The sequence below is a fragment of the Thalia democratica genome, chromosome 7 (assembly GCF_965202585.1).
Source record: "Thalia democratica chromosome 7, ktThaDemo2.hap1.1, whole genome shotgun sequence".
Lineage (NCBI taxonomy): Eukaryota > Metazoa > Chordata > Thaliacea > Salpida > Salpidae > Thalia > Thalia democratica.
This window is the reverse complement of record NC_139171.1, coordinates 56,963,080-56,985,989: the sequence shown is the minus strand read 5'-3', so window position 1 is coordinate 56,985,989 and position 22,910 is coordinate 56,963,080. Positions and strand designations below refer to the sequence as shown.

At 27.8% G+C, this 22,910-nt stretch overlaps 2 protein-coding genes across 4 annotated transcripts; both read left to right on the top strand.

Moving 5' to 3' along the window:
* The first annotated feature begins 1,841 nt into the window (after positions 1-1,841).
* LOC145840395 (uncharacterized) lies at positions 1,842-20,951 on the top strand. Of its 3 annotated transcripts, XM_082947645.1 has the most exons (9): positions 1,842-1,937; positions 2,178-2,378; positions 2,658-3,556; positions 4,152-4,275; positions 4,658-4,738; positions 5,734-5,843; positions 6,237-6,468; positions 7,248-7,271; positions 20,941-20,951. In XM_082947645.1, exons 1-8 carry the CDS (start codon positions 1,892-1,894, stop codon positions 7,265-7,267), a joined length of 1,713 nt encoding a protein of 570 aa, XP_082803771.1. In that variant the 5' UTR covers positions 1,842-1,891; the 3' UTR covers positions 7,268-7,271; positions 20,941-20,951. The 3 variants fall into 3 exon arrangements, with proteins under 3 accessions (XP_082803771.1, XP_082803772.1, XP_082803770.1); XM_082947646.1 differs by lacking the exon at positions 20,941-20,951 and having other exon boundaries at positions 5,737-5,843; positions 7,248-7,884; XM_082947644.1 differs by lacking the exon at positions 20,941-20,951 and having other exon boundaries at positions 7,248-7,884.
* On the top strand, positions 16,901-22,125 carry LOC145840397 (uncharacterized). The gene is made up of 8 exons (XM_082947647.1): positions 16,901-16,997; positions 17,239-17,430; positions 17,708-18,606; positions 18,753-18,876; positions 19,259-19,339; positions 20,340-20,449; positions 20,846-21,077; positions 21,862-22,125. The coding sequence occupies exons 1-8, from the start codon at positions 16,952-16,954 to the stop codon at positions 21,879-21,881; spliced, it is 1,704 nt and encodes a 567-aa protein (XP_082803773.1). The 5' UTR covers positions 16,901-16,951; the 3' UTR covers positions 21,882-22,125.
* Positions 22,126-22,910: the final 785 nt, after the last annotated feature.

Below are 22,910 nucleotides of genomic sequence, written 5' to 3'. Positions count from 1 at the left end.
AACAGTTTAAAAATACACACTTTTTATAAAAGTTCTAAACCGAGTTAATATAAACATTAAAGAAATTTCACTCATTAATTCATGAGATACATACAAGTAAATTTGTGTTTGCATTTTAACAATAATATCATCATGGGACTTGAATTTATTGCGCTAAAATCGATAGTTTTTTAGTCATGCTATCACATAGTGATTCCATTACAAAAATAAAAGTATCAAGTAACGAAAATTTGTGTTGGGTTTTCGTGACAATTTTTTATTTGCAGTTTTGCGTGTAGCTGCTAGTTGGTTGTGCCGTAAAAATAACTTTGATTTTGTTTATGTTAAGAAAAGTTGTTTTTTTTTAAAGATTGTTTTAAATTTTGATTTTTTTTTACTTGGATAGATATTATTTTCATTTTTTAATGAAAAGAATAACTTACATCTTAATATGATTGACAAAGTAAAGTTTGAATTAAATTAGTATAAATTTTAAATGTGTTTTATTATTTTCAGTTAAAATTGGAATGGTTTTATATGTATAAATATATAAATATTAAAGAGCTAATAAAAAATTATGATTGTTTAAAATCACTAAGAAACTTGAGGTTAAAACAAAAAACTTTTAAGCTGTGTACCAGTTGTTTATTTACTTTTAGTTATTTATTTTACAGCTAAAACTAAGCTGCATAAAAAATTCAATTTTGTCTGTATTTTGATTCAGCAAATAAAACGTATTTACAATTAGTAGAGTACAGTCAAAAAAAGTTGTAAAACACAACTTAAAAAGCATGCTTTTATTTTTTAAACTAGTTTTATAAATAATCGTTTTCATTGTATTAAATTTAGGCTTTTTTATTCTTTTAGATTTACAATTTTTTTCTTGTTTTTAATATTAAAACTTCTGTCTATTATAAATTCTTTGTTATTTAAAGCTTTCAATAGCCGTAAGTATTTTAGTTCTAAAGCACGTTTTTTAAATACAAAAGTTAGCATTGAACAATAAAAAGAAGAAAATTTCAAAAACTACGATAAAAAATAATTGCGTAACAAAATAAATAAATAATTGTTCCTGATTGAGAAAGTTCAGCATTTATTAAAAATCAAAGAAAAATAAAATTTTGTAATAATTATTTTACGACTATAACTTGAAATAACACCAAGTTCAATAAACAGTGTAAGAAGTCTTTGAACTTTAAGCAGACTTTTAGTGGATTTATTTTTCTACAAATATCCTTTTTTTCGGTAATTTTTTTTGTGCTCTTCTGGAAGCATGGTGGTATAAATGTCAGAAGTATTGACACTAGGTTTAATAACTTCTAAAGAAAGTTGTAACTTATACAAGTAAAGCTCTTTTGAGAATTGAGGAAATGAAATGTTAATTTTCAAGAGACTATACACTTTTGTAAATCGATATGTCTTAATACAGTTTAACTTGTACTAAAAATTTTAGAACTGTTTTTAACTTAAGAGTTGCTTGTATGCTCAACAGGTAATCAACAGTTTCTAATTATATTGAGGTTAAGTTATTTCTTTTTTTAAAAGATAATATAGTTGGTTTGGGAATAAAAGTAAGGTTATTTAGACTTACTTTAAATGAGTTTTGTTAGTTTGTGATAACTGATAATTTTATAATAGTTAAATTTCTGCAAGTCGACTTTTTAAATCATTCTAAGACGAGTTTATTTGTTATCGATTTGTTTTTTCTTTAAATTTAACTCAGAATTTTTGAGAGATGTTTTGCTCGATAAAAAAATGTATACAGTTTAGTTTGCATACGTTTCTAGCATTAACAAAATTATTATCAAAAGTTTTACAAATAATTTTGCTGATTTAGCTATCAATAAAGAAACTTACAGATAGTAGTTGTTAATATTAATTTCTGAAAAAGTGTTTGAAGTGAAAAAGTGTTATGCCAAAAGTAATTAAGGAAACGTACGTAATGCAACAAAAAACACGTAAGTTACTGATTGAGTTTTTTATTTATTTTTTATTTGCTTAAAAGTTTAATTAAGTATAATTTTTTTATTTTGAATTTCATTACGGAGTATAATAAAGTTTTTACTATTTTTTGACTTTTTACAATACAATAAAAGTTTTATATACTGTTTCAGTAGATTTAGTTCAAAACTTTGCTTTTAGAAGCTTTAGCATCATACTCATTTAATTATAAGTTTTATTAATTTTTATTTTTTCAGAAAAAGATCAGACGCCGAAAGACTGCGACCAGCTGATCGCTGTGAGCATCAAGGAGAGCAAGAAGCGCAAGAAGCGCAAGAAGCGCAAGATGAGCAATATATGCTCCTACTGCTTCAAGAAGAAGAGGACGCTGATCGTCTTCATCGCCATCTTCCTCATCGTCGCGCTGGCGTGCACTTTCATCTTGCTGAAAAATCGAGGTGAGTTTTGTTTAAAGTTTATGATAAGCATTTAAAACATTTGTTTCCCTGTAAATATTTAAAAATAACATTTCTGTTTGAGACTTTTATTGAGTTTCGTAGTTAAATTGAAAATTAAAACGTTATATCCCTATTAATATTTTAAACAAACAATTATTTTTTTAAATCAACTTTATTTTACAAAAATTAAAAGAGTTTTTAAGAAACTCAGAAAATACTAACACCAAAAGCACCAAACGATTTAGTTCTACGATGTTTCTCAGCTGTTTATTTTTCCAGGTTTATTTCACAACAACGAATCTAAAATTGACGAAAAATTGGTTTCCACCAAAAACCTTGCAGTCCCGAAAAACACCTGCAGTCTCACGATCAGCAGCAAGTCGAAAGAGTTCCAAGTGAAGGAAATAATTTTGAACAAGAAATTTTTTGATGATTTCTTTCAAACCGAAAAAGAAAAGTTCACCGGAGAAAAATGGATTTCTCTGAAGAACATCGTCAGACCTGATGCAAATAATAATGTAGTATTGAAAATGTTATACAAAAAAGATTACGTCACAAATAACAATCACGTAACAATAAATCCTGATAATGACGTCGTAAATGACGATGACGTCACAGTAGCGTTCCACGAGTCGTGCAACCAGCTTCTACCGATCCTCGGCTACTTCAGCCGAAACACTACGACAGCTGATCACGTGGACTTGCTCAAGCGTGACAAGTGCGATTTCGAGCATGTCGATTCGAGGGTCAACTGCAACTGGCGGGAAATAATTCCGGACGGGAAACTCCCCTCAGTTGATCACGAGAAGAGGCGGGAAAATTCAAAGAAAGTCCCTGTAAACTGCGCCGCTTTCCAAGGCGTGCAGGAAAAGGAGAACGTTCAGAACCAGTTCTTCGCCAAAGTGGTCGGCGACCCTGACAGCGGGGAGAAGTTCACCACCGCCTACATGACGTCACCGACCTTTGACGTCACGGAACTGGACCACGTGACTTTCTCGATGCACTCGGCGATCCACTGCGACGGGTCGAGCTTGAGAGGTTACGTCATACCGGCCAGCAATGACGAGTTGGAGGAGGTGGAAGGCGCGGAGAGTTTTTTCGAGGTCGACCACGCCGTGTTCGGGTGGAAGATGGAGAAGTTCAATTTCGACGTTTCCACCCTCGCCGGTGAATACAGGGTCGGTTTGCAGCGTGTTTGTAAAGTGTTCGGTTTATTGAGTGAAAATGTTGAAGTTTTGAAGCGATTGCAACTTTTATTCTTGTTTTAAATTTTTTTATGATAGCAGTACTTACAAACACTAAATACTTCATTGTATAATTTATTTAAAACGTCATTTAGTATATTCGAAATTTAGCAAAACTAGCTTTTCAAACTGTTAAATGAAGTTTCCAAGAAAGAACATTGCGTAAAAGTTTTAAAGCGCTTACAAACTTTTAGATGTTATAAAAATCATATGACAACAATTTAAAATTTTAACATTTTTTTTTTAATTCACTAAGTATAAAGAATTTTCTATATTAATTAAAATAAGCTATAGCGTTAGAAAATCACACAAAATAATTATCAAACCAAGTAAAAACTACTGTTTTGAACCACTAAATATTTTAGCATGTTTGTTTTCAATAACTTTTAATTCAGTTTTTACATATAATTAGCTTTTTAAAAATTAAACTTACGTGTAATTTATATGTAACTGAAAATCAAAATTTAAGTGCACAATACGTTTACAACTACTAAACAAACTTGCAATAAATATAAACTTTAACGCTTAGGTTGTTTTGAAAGCAAGTGTGCTTAACAACCAAACGTGCAAAGGTGACACCAAGTATTGCGGAGTTGGACCGACAATCAACATCGACGAAATTGTCATCGATGGAGGACTCAAGTGCAACAATGGTACATTGATAAGTTTGTTTGAGTCCAAAAGTCTTAAAATTATAAATATATACAATTATTTTAAAGTTGTTTATGCAAGTCTGAAATCTACATGTGTATAGTTCAGGATAATTTGTGAACAGCTTATAGTATATTCAAAAACAAATAAACTAAAAAAGCTATTTGTTATCAAAAACTAACTTTTTTTTCTATGGATTAAAAATATGTTGATCTGTTAAGTACAACAACTTAAACTATTCAACATATTTGAAAGTTAAGTATGTTATGTAAGCTTAAGTTTAAAACGTTTTAATAGAGTTTTTTGTTTTGTTTCAATATTAAACCTATAAATCTGTATAAATTCGGAATTTTTTTCTTTCAAACTAAAGTGAAAAACATTCAGGTTCCGCGAGAAGTGTCAAACTTTCATTTTCAAATACAAACGAGAACGCTCCTGATAGGTGGGAGAAGACAAGCAACGAAGGTAAAAGTTTATTATATTCGTGCTCCGTGGAGAGTAAAGTATTTATCTCGTGATTGTAATTGTTGTGTTCATTTTGTTACTGTGAAATTTGTTCGTTTATTTTGGAAATATTTTTCAATTGCTTCTTTACATTTAACTAACAAGAACTAATCCAGTATTTTTTTATTTAAATTAAAAATAGAGACAAAAAAACTTAAGCAAGTTTGTCTGTAAAAATTTATTATCATGAAACTTTTACTAAATATATATTGAAAGAAAGACAGTTGAAGTTTGGCATTGTTTATAAACAAAACTATATTTTTGTTTTCAAACTACATAACACATTTTTACTATAACTTATTTTGCTTACAAACTTTGACCGTAAGCTAAAGTTTGGTGACTTGATAATTGTGCAAATCATTAGCATAATGTGGCAAGTCATATTTGCCGAGTCAGCAAAAAGCTTTTTTTTATCTTATTTTCATTATTGATCACTAAAACTTTATTTTTTTGATTTATTTTCAATATGATTGTGTAAGGTGAGCTTTTCATTGCTAAAAACTTTTAGGTTTTAATTTTTTTTTTAACAAACTGGTTTTCAAGTAAGGTTTTTTAGTATTTTATGACAAAACAATTTCAACTATGGTATATAGTTTTTAATTTAAAGTTATGAAAAATTTTTTGTTTAAAAGTTATAAAAGTAGATTGAAATGTATGAAATATTGAAAATTTTCTTTTAAAAGAGACTGGAAGTATTATACAATAACTAAACACTACCAGTACAATAATAACTAAAACTATTTTTGTTTAATTGTGGTTGTCAAAGACACCAATTACTAATTATATGAATCATAAGACTTTTTTCGTAAAACTTAAGTCTTTTAATTTAACAATGTTTAAACAGTTTTTATTGCTTTTTCTTATAAAAATCCATCCTTTTATTCTTGCTTGTTAGCTCAACTTTTTAAAGTAAAAATCGAAGAAAATTAAATTAAATGACTGTTTATTTTTCTCAGAAGAAAGTTGGCAACTAGAAAACTATACTTCACCTTCAGCCCTGAGCACTGGACTTTTGAAATCAACCAATAATTGCTCGTGCAAAGTTACATTCGAATTCACGAATAATGTTAGCATTTTTTTAACTATATATAAAGTTTTTTTTTCGACAAAAAAGCACAATTTTTTGAACTATAAAATCTTTGTAGATAGTTCAATTTATAGCAAAAAAAATTTGTTACCTTTCTTAACGGAAATATCTAAAACTAATAGTTGTTTAACATTAAATTGTATTATAGAATATAGCAGTTATTTAACACACTAGACTAGAGTAATATGGAGAAAGTCTACTGGGCAGTTATTACCATTAAAGAAAAATTCAAATACCAAAGTAAAACTCAATTTTTTAATTTTATTATAAAAACAATGTTTCACTCGTTTGAAATAAACCAAACGAAATCCTCAGTTGAATGTAAAGTAATATTCAAAAAGAGTCCAAAGCAAAACAACCAACCAATCACAGAACCTGATTCGTGGCGTTGTGACGATCCGCTTGGAGCAGAAGTACGGCCGAACACCGAACGAGCGAATGTCGAACAAGAAGATATTGTGGAAAAGGCGACGAAGCGGAACGGTGGAGGTCGAGCTGAATCTGGTCGATGACGGAGTTCCCTTCGTGCTCGAGTTCGCCAGTTCCGAGTTCGGGGGATACCCGGAAAACGTGTCGTTGGAGAACATCGTGTTCGTCGGCTGTGGTGAGTTGAATTTTTTGAATGTTGAATATCTGTTGTTGGAAACAAGTTGTTTTACTTTTGTTATAAAGTATTAGATGTTTTGTAAGTCAGTTTGAAAGTTTAAACTTGACAGAAAAAATTTTCTTGTTAGCTTTACTATACATTTGAATAAAAATTATAAGAAATTTAAACTTACTAATAGTTTTATTGGTTTAAATTTCAGTTAAAAGTAAAACATTTTTAAACGAGATAAAGCTTTTTTTGTTATATATGTTAGAATTGTTTGTTACCTTAATAGGTTTTTATTTATTATCTAGAAATATCTTTTAATTCTCTTTAACAATACACATTTACAAATTATTAACCTATGTTGAATTTTTTGTATATTGAAAATCTGTTAATGAAACTTAAATAAAGGATTTTCAAAAGAACGCTTTTAATGTTTTGCGTTTGTTGAAAATCTATAAACGAAAGTAAGTTGTATGATATTCATTATTCAATTTTTTTTTTGTTTCAGGTTTAAAACTTAACTTTAAGAGAATAGTTCACTTTTTAGCTTTGCTATACATTAAAAGAAATTATGATACATTAAATTTATTAACAGTTATAACGTTTTAATTTACAGTTATTAATAAGAAACTCTATTGACCTTAAGCTATTTTATTATATATTTTAAAAACAATTTCTGTCTTTAGTAGGTTTTTATTCATTATTTAAAACGATATTTTACTCACTAGTCTTCTAAAGAGTACCTTATTACAAAATATTAACCAACTTTAAAAAAAAAATATCATTTGCAGATTTCGTCGAAGTAGAATGAAAAGGTTAAACATAGATGTGGAAAAAAAGTGGCAGTTGAATAAACGTGCTTTTAACTGATTTTGCTAGTTTAAGCTAAAAAATCACTGATTTAATAACTTTTAAGTTTGAAATTAGTTTCGCAAATGGTTGTATTCACAGACTGAGCAACTTTAAGCTTTGTTTTATGTGGTTTTTTATTCTAATGAACTTAAAGACAATAGTGCTACCATTTTGTTTAAAAATATTGTTTTGTAAACGTTATAAAAAGTCAAGTTGACTTTTATTAAAAGTTTATTTTAAAAAGTCAAAGTTCTTAACTTTAGTTTTTTTCTTTTAATATTCAAAAGGTTTTTTTTTTTTAATTTTAGTTTAACGACTACTTGTTTAGTTTTAAACTTTGTATTAACCAATTCCATGGTTTAGCTAAAAAATAAGTTTATGTGTATATATATATTTTTTTTTTAATTTTTGAAATTTTTCAGTTAGACTGACAAACATTATTTATTTTACCTCTATTGCGCTAGTGTATTTTTTGCCTTTCCACATTTGAGTAATATATATGCAAAACAGCATAAACACTGTGTAAAAAAAAACTAGTGTGTTATGAAAGTTCGTTTGAATGGCTGTAAACTAATAATGTTTTTTTAACAGACTAACTTTAAAATTTTTAAATAAATTTGCTATAGTAATTTGAAGTTTACTATATATTTCTTAAAAATAAAAGAAAAGTGTTAAGTGTTAATACTAAATGATACAGTACAATGTTCGTTTTATTTTGCAATGTTCTTTATTTTTAATCATTAACATTTTAATTTTGTTCAGTTAAACAACTACACTTAATAGAAAGTCACTTTGACGGAATCGAACAGGCGTCTTTGAAGCTTTAAAATAATCAGAAAAAAAAAGTTTGAATATCAATTGATTTCTTTGAGCATTAAACCTATTTGTAACACTTTTCCAAGCGCAGAAAAACTCAATGCTTTTAATTTTAAGTTTATCCAGTTTTTAAAAGTGCTTGCCACTTGGAAAAGGCCTAAAACGATTTTAAGACTAAAACAACGTTGACTAAATAGTTTTTTTTAAATGTACAATTGCACCATAGCTTACTCAAAATTTTTGTATTAAATACTAAACGTTTATCATTTTTAGAATAAACTACCGATAAGCAAAAACAAATAAATTATATACGCATTTTAAAGAATACTAAACTCTCTATATATTTATAATATATCATCATTACGATGGAAAACGATTAGACAACGGTCGACGTCAAACTACATTTAAAGCTAGGAAAAATTAAAAGTTTTTAAATATCTTATCGCTATATACGGACTGTAATGTGTTTTCAATAGCTTATGTTTCATTAAGCTAACGCTTTGCAAAATAACTTCATGAGCATATATGTTGAAAATATTCGTAGTTTTTTATCATTTTTGTTTAGCCTAATATTGTAAGATAGTTTTTTCACCAAAGCAGGTTTTTATTTTATTTTTATGTTTTACAAGGACTGTTATAAAACAAATTAATTGAATATGACAATATTTAAGTAGTTAAGTGTTTGATTTACAATAAACTTCTTTATAATTGGTTTTTGAAAAGTAATTCGTTTTCAAACAAATTAATGTAGATTTTTGTTGAGTTATCATTAAAAGAGCATAAGAAAATTGATATACGCACATTTAAAAATTATAAATCATCGTCATACAGCTTTGTTTTATTTAAAGCAATCTGTGTCAAAACAAAAACAAAGTTTAGTCTTCAGTAGAGAACTATAAGTTTGTTTAGTCCAAGTATTAGTATTACTTGTATGTTTTGAAATAAATATTCTTATGTAAAGTAAATAATAAATACACGTTACGAACTGTTTTAGTTTGATTTTGTAATTATGAGCTATATTTTATTTTAAAAATAAAGGTTTTGACAGTTTGAAAAAAACTAAAACGGTTTTTATCTGTTAATGATTCCGTCTAGCATGCGTATTTGATCTCAACAAATTTATTTGTTGTTTAATTATTAGATAAAATGTTTTAAAGCGTTAACAAGTTTAACTATGTCTCTTAATGTTTTTTTTTTATGTTCCAAAAGTCTTTTTCAAACCCAGTTGTTACAGAAAAAGTAAGTTATTTTTAAGCTAATCAAACATGAAAAAATGCTGAAATATTTATTAAGCAAATTTATTTTCAAACTTGTTAGTTGCTCGAAGTTTTCAAGTTTTTTTTTTCTTGTTTTAAATTTAGTATATATACTTTTAGTTTTATATCTCTAGCTTTTTTTTTTACTTTTTAGTAATAGTACTATTTGGTTTATAAAACAATATTTACATATTTGAATGTTTTTTTTTTCTAATTTATGTTTTGAGTTAGGATAAGTCCTTTAATTTACGATGTTTTTACATACAAACGTATCTTTTTAAATTATAAATGTTATGGTTTATCAAATATGTATATTAGTCAAAATACAACGGTTATAGTAAGTATTTGAACGAGATTTGTACATTTTTTTATACAGTATTTTTTCTTAACTAAAAAATATTGCTCAATATACTGGAATGTAAAGATCTTATATAAATGATTATAAAAGTACAAATACATTTGTTATACTTATCAAGGTCGTTATTTTTTACCACCGATATCTGGTAATAAAAAAAAAATAATTTGCACTTGTTGTACTATTTATATAATTTTTTCTATTAAGTTTAATGCTTAATAAAGTTTGAATTAGATAAACCTTCTATTAGGTTGCTAGAATATACAGAATTTTTACTACTCTGCAAAACAAGTTTAACTTTAGCCATTAAAAAAGATCGTGACAAATTTGTATGGCTCCAAAGTTCGATTCTGAAACTAAACTTCCTCAAGCTTTGAAAGCTTGAGTTCTTTTAGTCCTAAAAGTCAGTTCATTCAAAAAAAACCACCAGTAACAAATTTTGTGACTAACTGTATCGTGTTTGATTGAGGTGTCTATTCAAAGTTGAGTTTAACCTCCTTCGCTTAAATTGTTAAAAAATTTCAAAAAATCAACACTTCCTGTACTTTTTTTAATTGACAGTCATAAAACTTGTGACATGCTTGGTATAATGTTAAAAAATTATTTTAAAAGAAAACTTCAAAAAGTAAAAAATGTTCTTATGGGTTGGCCAACCGGTAAAGCATCAAATGAAGTTAGTATGCAAATGTTAAAGATTTCATTTTTTGCTTAAGAAAATGTGAATATTATTTTAGTCAAAATGAATATTTAAAAGTTATTTTTTTTCATTTACTAATTATCTTTACAGCATGCTTAGTTCTTTTTTTTTTTTTAAATCTCAGTGTTTTTGTTATAACAAAACAGTTTTTATTTAATTTTGCCTAATAAGTGGAGTTAGGAATCTTTTTAAAACAGCTCGACTCATTTGAAAAACTGTTATTCAAGTTATTCATTGACAATAATTAATAAGTGTCTGATTAGAAATTTCAGACACTTTATATTTTAAATTTTAACTAGTTTACTTAATAGCCAAGTTAGTTAAAAGAGTTTTAGACTGTTCAAATTACAATACATACTTAAGTTAGATTTTTAAATTTAGCATTCGAAATGCTGTGAAAATTCGCTTATAAATTAAACGCAGATACTTTATTTAATTTATTTATTCAAAGTTTTATTTATAAACTTCCTAAACTCATATACGTACTACCTTTAAATTGTACATAATTGTTTTAGTGCTTGAAAAACAATGCTTTGTTTTTTAAATAAACTCAGCAGTAAATTGCTTCATGCAGTATTTAAATGATAAGTTAAGTTTGAACACTTCCTCAATCGAATGATGTTGTATTGTTTACAGCAGTTTCGTAGTAATATTATGGGAAAAGTCTGACTAGTATTAGAAAAGTTCAAGTTTTCCAAAACGTCTTTACTCTTTAATTATTTGAAAAGCTGTTAGTTTTCTACTAATCTGATTATTGTTTTTGTTAACTTTACTCGGCAGCTTCAAAACAAGTCAATTATGTCTACTAAAGTACTTGGTTAGATGTAAAAATTAAAACTTAAAATTGTTATTTTAGTTTAAGTGTTTTTTAAAAGTTTGTACATTTTACTTTTATATCAATGCTTTTTGGAAGAATATTTAGTAGTACTTTATAGTTCTCTTAAATTATTTAAATTCTTATTACTTTTTTAATATTTATCTGACTATTAAAAAAGGTTTTAAGTAGAAGGTTAAAATTATTACTCTAAAATAAAAGTTAAAAAGTTTGTTTACAAATTACTAATAATAAATTATTATTATTTTAAATTTTGATTAACCCAGTAACCCAATAAAACATTTTTAATAATACGATTGTGAGTTAATTTCAAAAAAAAAATCAACTTATTGTTTGTTTTTATCAAAAACTAAACTAAAAAAAATGTTATATGCATTTATATCGATAAACAAAAACAAGTCAATATATGTTTTTAATATTGTATCTATGTTTAAGGTCAAGGAAAAACATCGTTAAATATTTGTTTTTGAAACTAAAAAGGGTCAGTATTTTGTTTTTTTTTGTCAATCATGTATTTATTGTTATGACGAATTTCAAAAAAAAAATTGAAAAACATATGAAAAGAAAAAGTTGACATCAAAAGACGTTTTGACAGATGCAGAAATTATCTTTGAAATTAGAATTGTTTCAGATTTTTCAACAATGTGTAAGTCAGATGGGTTAGACGGAATTTATTTTTATGAATATATATTTAATAATTCACTATAATATTATTGTTTAATAAAGTATTACGTTCAAGTGTTAATAAGACACGTAAAAACAGCTTTTATTTGCATCAAAACTAGTGATGTACCGGACTCACTATCCGGGTCCGGGTCCGGCCGGATATTGCCATTTTTGTCTGATATCCGGATCCGGCCGGATTCTAATTTGAAAAAAAAGTCCGGATCCGGTTCCGGCCGGATTCTAACTTGAAAAAAAAGTCCGGGTCCGGTTCCGGCCGGATTCTAATTTTAAAAAAAAAGTCCGGACCCGGATCTAGTTAGTAAAAAAGAGCATACTGAAAAGTATTTTTTCATAAACAAACCCTGTGTGAATTAATAAGAGTCATTTTCGTCAGTTAAAATTAAACACCTACCGTGGGCTCATTTTGTACACGTGACTAATTTACAATTGTTTACATTTAAACTATGAAATAAACATTTCATGAAATGCAACTTTTTACAAATGTTGTAAAATTGAAAACTTTGGAATGAATACTTGCATTATTTATTGTTCAAAGTTGAGCTCAGAGAATATTTAGAGTTAATACGGTTGAATGTACGAGCCAATGAGAATCATATGACGAAATGTTTCAAACTAAATACTGATGCAACAAAACATCAGAATATGACAGGCAGTTTATATGTAAGCAGTTAGTTAGTTTCGTGTGTAGCTTGATACAACAAAATATCTTGAATGTTTTTGTGAATGCTTATTGTAAGTAGTGTTTTGTTTTAAAAGTGAATATTTCAACAGGTGTTTAATTGTTTAAATATTTAAGCCAGGTTTGTAGTTTAATAGTTTATTAAAAATTTTACAGTTTCTTGTTTACTAAAAGTTTTATTGAATTTTTAGTTTTTAGTTTTAAGTCTTTTGATATAGATTTAAATAGCGTCCAGTTTTTAAAGTGTTACCAAAGTAATATTTCTAGTATTTCTTGTTGTGTTTTATATAAAAGATTCATCACTCAAAACTGTCGTGTCTGATCATAGAAAGTAGTCTTAGTTAGAATTTAGTATTTTTTAGATATTAATTAAATAAAGTAGGATTTAGTTATGATGGGTAGTACTAATAAGTTAAGTGTACCACAATCAGTCCACAAATTTACTACCAAATTTTCAACCTTTGCTAGCTGTTCTACTGATTATTAGATTAAAGTAATTTTTTCAGTTTTTAAAAACCTCATTATGACTCAGGCTTGTTTATACTCACTCTTGCTAGTTTTATTGAATTAAACAGTGGCAACCCTGCTAGTTTGAAAAATTTTGGGAATTTTAGAAAATCTTGGACTGCCTCAGGCTAGTTTAGTTTTTTATAACAACTCAGGCTAGTTTTCTTTTAGATTTTAAATGAGTTTGAGCTGATCCAGTTTTCAATATTTTTAAATTTTCTAGTGTATTTTGTTCAAGAACTTGATTTCAGATTTTTAATTGTGAATAACACCTAAATTTGTAAACCTTGTGGCTAGCTGTTCTACTTATTAATAAATTAAAGTTCTTTTTTTTTCAGTTTTTAAAAACCTCATTCTGACTCAGGCTAGTTTATTCTAGTGATGTACCGGATTCACTATCCGGGTCCGGGTCCGGCCGGATATTGCAATTTTTGTCTGATATCCGGATCCGGCCGGATTCTAATTTGAAAAAAAGTCCGAATCCGGTTCCGGCCGGACTCTAATTTGAAAAAAAAGTCCGGATCCGGTTCCGGCCGGATTCTATTTTGAAAAAAAAATCCGGATCCGGTTCCGGCCGGATTCTAATTTGAAAAAAAAGTCCGGATCCGGGTCCGGCCGGACCCGAAATTGTAGGTCCGGTACATCACTAATCAAAACTAACACCTAAAAGTAAAATTAACAACACATGTTGTCAAATTTTTAATGAAGTTTTATTGTTTTTATGAATTCATTTCTTATGTTTGTTTGAAAGTATTTTAAAACTAGTGAGGAACGCGAACTGCTAAATAAAAGTTACCAAAATACCACAATAAAAAGTTAACATATTTTTTGTTAGATTACTTCCAAAACACTCTTTTAAATATTTGTTTTTTGTTTTCGCTTTTATTCAAAAACTAATCAGCTTAAAACACGAAATAAAATCGTACTGACATTTAGTAACGTTGTTTTGAAATAAAATTTAAAAGGGGTCGGCTGCAGTTATAAGGTTTTGGAAATGTTTCCATTCAAGCAGTAAATTTATAACATTACACGATTGAGGTAAAGTGATAACACAGCAGAATATTAAAAACAACCTTTTCCCCAACCCACCTTACCCAAGATTTTCAATATGTACACTTATCCCTAAACCACCTTACCCAAATATGTAAAAAAATTAACCAAAAAAAAATTATCAGTTAAAGCTAAAAATAAAAAAAGTGAAATATCAACCAATCAGAAGCGACCTTAGAACTGCAGCTGACGCATTTAAATTTCATGTGTTATTCTTGAGCAACATGTGCCATTAAGTTGCGAATGTCGTCTTTAACTTGTTAAGGAAAGCTGTAAATGTCTAAAGATAAAACTCAATTTCTCCAACAATTATGCAATATTGTGTAGAAGATTTTACAATATAAAATCACATGCTATGTTCATATCCGTGTTTTTTTCGTAAAATATGTTTTATGACCTTTAACGATTTTCAATTGTAAAACACGTAGGCAGTATTGCTTGAGCGTTGATTTTTCTTGAAAACGTATTGATTTAATTTCTTAATTAACTTTTGAATATACTTGTTCAGTATACTTGAAGTTTTTTAAATCTGTGTTTCAATGTTTTTTATTGTTTTTGTTTTTTCTTACTTACACTTTTCGATTACTTTTAATTAGAAAAAAGCAATAGAATAATTTCAACCCTTTACGAGATACTTATAGTCATAAAGTTTAAAGCTTTGTGTGTTAAAGTTTTTTCAGATTTTCAAAATATTTCCGATAAAATTTTTATTTATTAAAAAAGTGTATTTTAGAGGCATTACCATGTTTTAAAAGCTTATCAAACAAAATCAGTACAGCAATAAAACAGGTGTCTGGTTTTATTTCAATACGTTTTACGCGTTTATTACTTTTATTGTTTTTAAAATAAGTTGCGGAATTTTTGAGCTGTAAATCACAGAACGCAGTCTAATCACATGAATTTTTTATATACTAAAAATACTTTAAACAGTTTAAAAATACACACTTTTTATATAAGTTCTAAACCGAGTTAATATAAACATTGAAGAAATTTCACTCATTAATTCATGAGATACACACAAGTAAACTTGTGTTCGCATTTTAACATTAATATCATCATGGGACTTTAATTTATTGCGCTAAATCGATAGTTTTATTAGTCATGCTAACACATAGTGATTCCATTACAAAAATAAAAGTAACGAAAATTTATGTTTGGTTTTCGTGACAATTTTTTATTTGCAATTTTGCGTGTAGCTGCTAGTTGGTTCTGCTATAAAAACAATTTTGATTTTGTTTATGTTAATAAAATTTGTTTTTTTTAAAGATTGTTTTAAATTTTGATCTTTTTTTACATGATTAGATGCTAGTTACATTTTTCAATGAAAACAATAATTTACTTTCAAAAATGTTTGACAAAGTTAAGTTTGAATTAAATTAGTTGAAGATTTTAAAGTGTTAAATTATTCTCAGTTAAAATTGGAATGTTTTGGTTTTCATTTTTATTCATTTTTATTTACTATTAGATGATAGTGATTGGTTAAAATCAAATTGGTTTAACAAAAAATATTTGTTTTACAGCTAAAACTAATCTGTGTAATAAGAACAACTTTATCTATTTTGACATTAAGCAAAAAAAACGAATTAACAGTTAATAGAGTACAGTCAAAAACAGTTGTGAAACACAACTTAAAAAGCGTGTTTTTATTTTTTAAACTAGTTTTATAAATAATCATTTTCATTATAGTAAATTTAAGCTTTTTTACTCTTTTAAATTTACAATTTCTCTAGTTTTTAAGATTAAAACTACTGTATATTAAAGATCCTGTGTCACTTAAATTTCTTGATAGAAGTAAATGTTTTAGTTTTTAAACACTTATTTTGTCTACAAAAGTTAGCATTCAATAATAAAAAGTAAAAAAATCCAAAAACTGCGATAAACAATAATTGCGTAACAAAGTAAATGAATAATTGTTCCTGATTGAGAAGATTCAGCATTTCTTAAAAATTAAAGAAAACAATTTTTTGTAATAACTATTTTACGATTATAACTTGCAATAATATCAAGTTCAATAAACATTGTAAGAAGTCTTTGAACTTTAAGCAGACTTTTGGTGGATTTATTTTTCTACAACCATCCTTTTTTTCGGTAAGCTTTTTTTGTGCTCTTCTGGAAGCATGGTGGTATAAATGTCAGAAGTATTGACACTAGACTTAATAACTTCTAAAGAAAGTTGTAACCTATATAAGTAAAACCTTTTGAGAATTGAGGAAATGAAATGTTAAACTTCAAGAGACTATACACTTTTGTAAATCGATATATCTTAATACAGTTTAACTTGTACTAAAAATTTAAGAACTGTTTTTAACTTAAGAGTTGCTTGTATGCTCAACAGGTAATCAATAATTTCTAATTATATTGAGGTTAAGTTATTTCTTTTTTTTTTAAGATATACTGAATCTTATATAGTTGGTTTGGGAATAAAAGTAAGGTTATTTAGACTTACTTTAAATGAGTTTTGTTAGTTTGTGATAATTTTATAATAGTTAAATTTCTGCAAGTCGACTTTTTAAATCATTCTAAGACGAGTTTATTTGTTATCGATTTGTTTTTTCTTTAAATTTAACTCAGAATTTTTGAGAGATGTTTTGCTCGATAAAAAAATGTATACAGTTTAGTTTGCATACGTTTCTAGCATTAACAAAATTATTATCAAAAGTTTTACAAATAATTTTGCTGATTTAGCTTTCAATAAAGAAACTTACAGATAGTAGTTGTTAATATTAATTTCTAATAAAAGTGTTTGAAGTGAAAAAGTGTTATGCCAAAAGTAATTAACGAAACGTACGTAATGCAACAAAAAACACGTAAGTTACTGATTGAGTTTTTTATTTATTTTTTATTTGCTTAAAAGTTTAATTAAGTATAATTTTTTATTTTGAATTTCATAACGGAGTATTTTAAAGTTTTTACTATTTTTTGACTCTTTACAATACAATAAAAGTTTTATATACTGTTTCAGTATATTTAGTTCAGAACTTTGCTTTTAGAAGCTTTAGCATTATACTCATTTAATTGTTAGTTTTATTATTTTTATTATTTTTTTAGAAAAAGATCAGACGCCGAAAGACTGCGACCAGCTGATCGCCGTGAGCATCAAGGAAAGCAAGAAGCGCAAGAAGCGCAAGATGAACAAGATCTGCTCCTACTGCTTCAAGAAGAAGAGGACGCTGATCGTCTTCATCGCCATCTTCCTGATCGTTGCGCTGGCGTGCACCTTTGTTTTGCTGAAAAATCGAGGTGAGTTTTGTTGAGGTTATGAGAAGCAGTTGAAACATTTGTTTCCCTGTAAATATTTAAAAATAACATTTCTGTTTGTGACTTTTATTGAGTTTCGTAGTTAAATTGAAAATTAAAACGTTATATCCCTATTAATATTTTAAACAAACAATTATTTTTTTAAATCAACTTTATTTTACAAAAATTAAAAGAGTTTTTAAGAAACTAAGAAAATACTAACACGAAAAGCACCAAACAATTTAGTTCTACGATGTTTCTTAGCTGTTTATTTTTCCAGGTTTATTTCACAACAACGAATCTAAAATTGACGAAAAGTTGGTTTCCACCAAAAACCTTGCAGTCCCGAAAAACACCTGCAGTCTCACGATCAACAGCAAGTCGAAAGAGTTCCAAGTGAAAGAAATAATTTTGAACAAGAAAACTTTTAATCAGTTCTTTCAAACTGAAAAAGAAAAGTTCACCGGAGAAAAATGGATTTCTCTGAAGAACATCATCAATTCTGATGAACATAATAATGTAGTATTGAAAATGTTATTCAAAAAAGATTACGTCACAAGTAACAATCACGTAACAATAAATCCTGATAATGACGTCGTAAATGACGATGACGTCACAGTAGCGTTCCACGAGTCGTGCAACCAGCTTCTACCGATCCTCGGCTACTTCAGCCGAAACACTACGACAGCTGATCACGTGGACTTGCTCAAGCGTGACAAGTGCGATTTCGAGAATGTCGATTCGAGGGTCAACTGCAACTGGCGGGAAATAGTTCTGAACGGGAAACTCCCCTCTGTTCATCACGAGAAGAGGCGGGAAAGTTCAAAGGAAGTCCCTGTAAGCTGCGCCGCTTTCCAAGGCGTGCAGGAAAAGGAGAACGTTCAGAACCAGTTCTTCGCCAAAGTGGTCGGCGACCCTGACAGCGGGGAGAAGTTCACCACCGCCTACATGACGTCACCGACCTTTAACGTCACGCAACTGGACCACGTGACTTTCTCGATGCACTCGGCGATCCACTGCGACGGGTCGAGCTTGAGAGGTTACGTCATACCGGCCAGCAATGACGTGTTGGAGGAGGTGGAAGGTGCGGGGAGTTTTTTCGAGGTCGACCACGCCGTGTTCGGGTGGAAGATGGAGAAGTTCAATTTCGACGTTTCCACCCTCGCCGGTGAATACAGGGTCAGTTTGCAGTGTGTTTTTAAAGTGTTTGGTTTATTGAGTAAAAATGTTGAAGTTTGTGAAGCGCTTGTAAAAGTTTATCTATTATAAAAATCATATTACAACAACTAAACAAGTTCGCAATAAATATAAACATTAACGCTTAGGTTGTTTTGAAAGCAAGTGTTCTTAACAACCAAACTTGCAAAGGTGACACCAAGTATTGCGGAGTTGGACCGACAATCAACATCGACGAAATTGTCATCGATGGAGGACTCAAGTGTAACAATGGTACATTGATAAGTTTGTTTGAGTACTTAAGTCTAAAAATTGTATATATATACAACTATTTTAAAGTTGTTTACGGAAGTCTGAAACCTACATGTGTAAAGTTCAGGATAATTTGTAAACAGCTTATTGTATTTTCAAAAACAAACAAATCAAAATATAACATTTACAATAAAATTGTAACTTTTTTTATGGACTTAAAAATTTGCTGATATGTAGAGTACAACAACTAAATTTATTTGACGTTTTTTGAAAGTAAAGTATCTTACGTCAACTTCATTTTATTTTGTTTTAGTAGAACTATTTGCTCTTTTTTTTAAACTAAAACCTATATTGCTGTATCAACTACAAAAAAGTATTTATTTTAAACTAAAATTTTATTCAGGTTCCGCGAGAAGCGTCAAACGTTCTTTTTCAAACGCAAATGAGAACGCTCCTGATAGGTGGGAAAAGACGAGCAACGAAGGTAAAAATTTATTATACTCGTGTTCTGTAGAGATTTGAGTATTTATCATGTGATTGAAATTGTTGTATTCATTTACTTAAAATTTGTTCGTTTTTATTGAAAATATTTCATTTCAAATTTTACTTTATATTTAGCTATCTAGAATTAATCCAGCATATTTTATTATATAAAAATTGAGGCAAAAAAACTTAGGCAAGTTTGTCTGTAAAAGTTTATTACCCTGAAACTTCTACTATATATATTGAAAGAAAGACAGTCGAAGTTTGGCCTTGTTAATAAATAAAACTAAATTTTTGTTTTCAAACTACTTAACATATTTTACTAAAACTTATTTTGCTTACAAGCTTTAACTTTAAGTTTGATCATAATCTGGAGTGGGTGACTTGAGAATTATGCGAATCATTGACACGATGTGGCAATTCATATTTGCCTAGTCAGCACAAAAAGCTTTTTATGTATGTTATTTTTAATATTGATCACTAAAACTTTATTTTTTGATTTATTTTCAATATGATTGTGTAAGGTGGGCTCTTCATTGCTAAAAACTTTTAGGTTTTAATCTTTTTTTTTACAAACTGGTTTTCAAGTAAGGTTTGTTAGTATTTTATGACAAAAAGTTAAAACTATGGTATATAGTTTTTAATTTCAAGTTATGAAAAATTGTTTGTTTAAAAGTTATAAAAGTAGATTGAAATGTATGAAATATTGATAATTTTCTTTTAAAAGAGACTGGAAGTATTATACAATAACTAAACACTACCAGTACAATAATCTCTAAAACTATTTTTGTTTAATTGTGGTTGTCAAAGACACCAATTACTAATTATATGACTCATAAGACTTTTTTCGTAAAACTTAAGTCTTTTAATTTAACAATGTTTAAACAATTTTTATTGATTTTTCTTATAAAAATCCATCCTTTTATTCTTGCTTGTTAGCTCAATTTTTTTAGACTAAAAATCGAAGAAAATTGAATTAAATGACTGTTTATTTTTCTCAGAAGAAAGTTGGCAACTAGAAAACTATACTTCACCTTCAGCCCTGAGCACTGGACTTTTGAAATCAACCAAAAATTGCTCGTGCAAAGTTACTTTTAAATTCACGAATAATGTAAGTGTTTTTATAGTTGTATACAGTGTTTCTTTTTATTATTAAGGAGCACAATTTTTGAACTGTAAAATCTTTGCAGATAGTTCAATTTGTAGCAAAAAAAATTTGTTACCTTTTTTAACGGAAATATCTAAAACTAATAGTTGTTTAACATTAAATTGTATTATAGAATATAGCAGTTATTTAACACACTAGACTAGAGTAATATGGAGAAAGTCTACTGGGCAGTTATCACCATAAAAAAAATACATTTAAGTACTAAAGTAAAACTTAATTGTTTTAATTTTATTATCAAAACAATGTTTCACTCTTTTAAAGTAAACCAAACGAGATCTTCAGTTGATTATAAAATATTATTCAAAAAGAATCCAAAGTAAAACAACTAACCAATCACAGAACCTGATTCGTGGCGTTGTGACGATCCGCTTGGAGCAGAAGTACGGCCGAACACCGAACGAGCGAATGTCGAACAAGAAGATATTGTGGAAAAGGCGACGAAGCGGAACGGTAGAGGTCGAGCTGAATCTGGTCGATGACGGAGTTGCCTTCGTGCTCGAGTTCGCCAGTTCCGAGTACGGGGGATACCCGGAAAACGTGTCGTTGGAGAACATCGTGTTCGTCGGCTGTGGTGAGTTGAATTTTTTGAATGTTGAATATCTGATGTTGGAAACAAGTTGTTTTACTTTTGTTATAAAGTATTAGACGTTTTGTGAGTCAGTTTGAAAGTTTAATCTTGACAGAATAAATTTTCTTGTTAGCTTTACTATACAATAACAAATGTTATGCAAAATTTAAATTTTTTAACAATTTTATTGATTCAATTTGCTGTTTAGAATAAAAAATTTTTATATGACCTAAAGCAATTTTTTATTACGCATGTTTAAAGTATTTTTTACTTTATAAGGTTTTTTTTCATTATTTGAAATTTTATTTCACTTTACCTAACCAATATATCTTTACAAATTATTAACCTATGTTGAATTTTTTGTATATTGAAAATCTGCTAATGAAACATAGTTGTTTTTTTTTAAAAACGCTTTTAATGTCATGTGTGTTAAAAATCAGTAAACGAAAATTAGTTGGATAATATTCGTTGTTCAAAAACTTTGAATAATATTTGTTTGTTTCAGGTTAAAAACTTAACTTTAAAAGAATTAGTTCACTTTTCAGCTTTATTAAGCATTAAAAGAAGTTATGGCACATTAAAATTTATTAACAGTGATAATAACTTAATTTACAGTTTTCAATAAGACATTTATATTTACCTTAAGCTATTTTATTATATATCTTAAGATAATTTTCTGCCCTTAGTAGGTTTTTGTTCATTAACTAATAAGGTAGTTTATTTCACTAGTTTTCTAACGATTGCCTTATCACAAACTACAAACCAATTTGAATAAAATACTTTTCAGATTTCGTCGAAGTAAAATGAAAAGGTTGAACATCAATGTGGAATAAAAAAAAGAAAGACAGTGGCAGTTGTCGTACTTGCTTTTAACTGATTTTGCTAGTTTAAGCTAAACAACAACTAATTTAAGAAGTTTTAAGCTTAAAATTAGTGTTTTAAACAGCTATGTTTTGTGCAAATTGTTGTATTCACAGACTGAGCAGTCTTAAGCTTTGATTTAAGTTATTTGCTTTTTCTAATAAATTAAAAAATCACAAAAAAAAATACTACTACCATTTTGTTTAAAAATATTGTTTTGTAATTGTTATAAAAGTTTAATTGACTTGTATTAAAAGTTTATTTCAAAAAGTTAAAGTTCTTAGCTTTAGTATATTTCTTTTAATTTTCAAAAGGTTTGCTGTCTTATTTTTCTTTTTTATTTAGTGAATTTTAATTGTTTAATTTTAAACTTGTGTTGTATTGATTGTTATATTAATACAACACAAGTTGTAATAATAAATATTTGAAACTTTTCAGTTATACTGACAAACATTATTTTATTTTACCTCCGTTGCGCTAGTGTATTTTTTGCCTTTTCATGTTTTAGTAATTTATATGCAAAGCAGCATAAACACTGTGTAAAAAATAAAAATAAAATATTAGTGTGTTATGAAAGTGCGTTTAAACGGTTGTAAACTAATAATGTTTGCGTTAGATAGGCTTTAAAAAATCTTAAAGTTTTTTTACGTTTTTCAAAAATTTTATTTAACAGATTTAAGTTTTTAATTTTGAAAACTTATGTAATTACGTGTTTGTTGATGCTAAACATCACCATGGACTGTGTAAATATTGTATACTTTTATAAAAAATATTTGTTGACTATTGCTGACTTTACACATTTTAATCATTACAATTCTAGCATTTCGAGCTTTTATTTACTTTAAAATAAACTACAGACAAACTTTCAAGCTTTTGTGGATTTTAGAAAACAAATTGGTATAAAACAAGAAAAGAAAAATAAACTAATCTTCTTTTACCCTATGGTATAAGTACTGATGATTTAAACTGTTATTA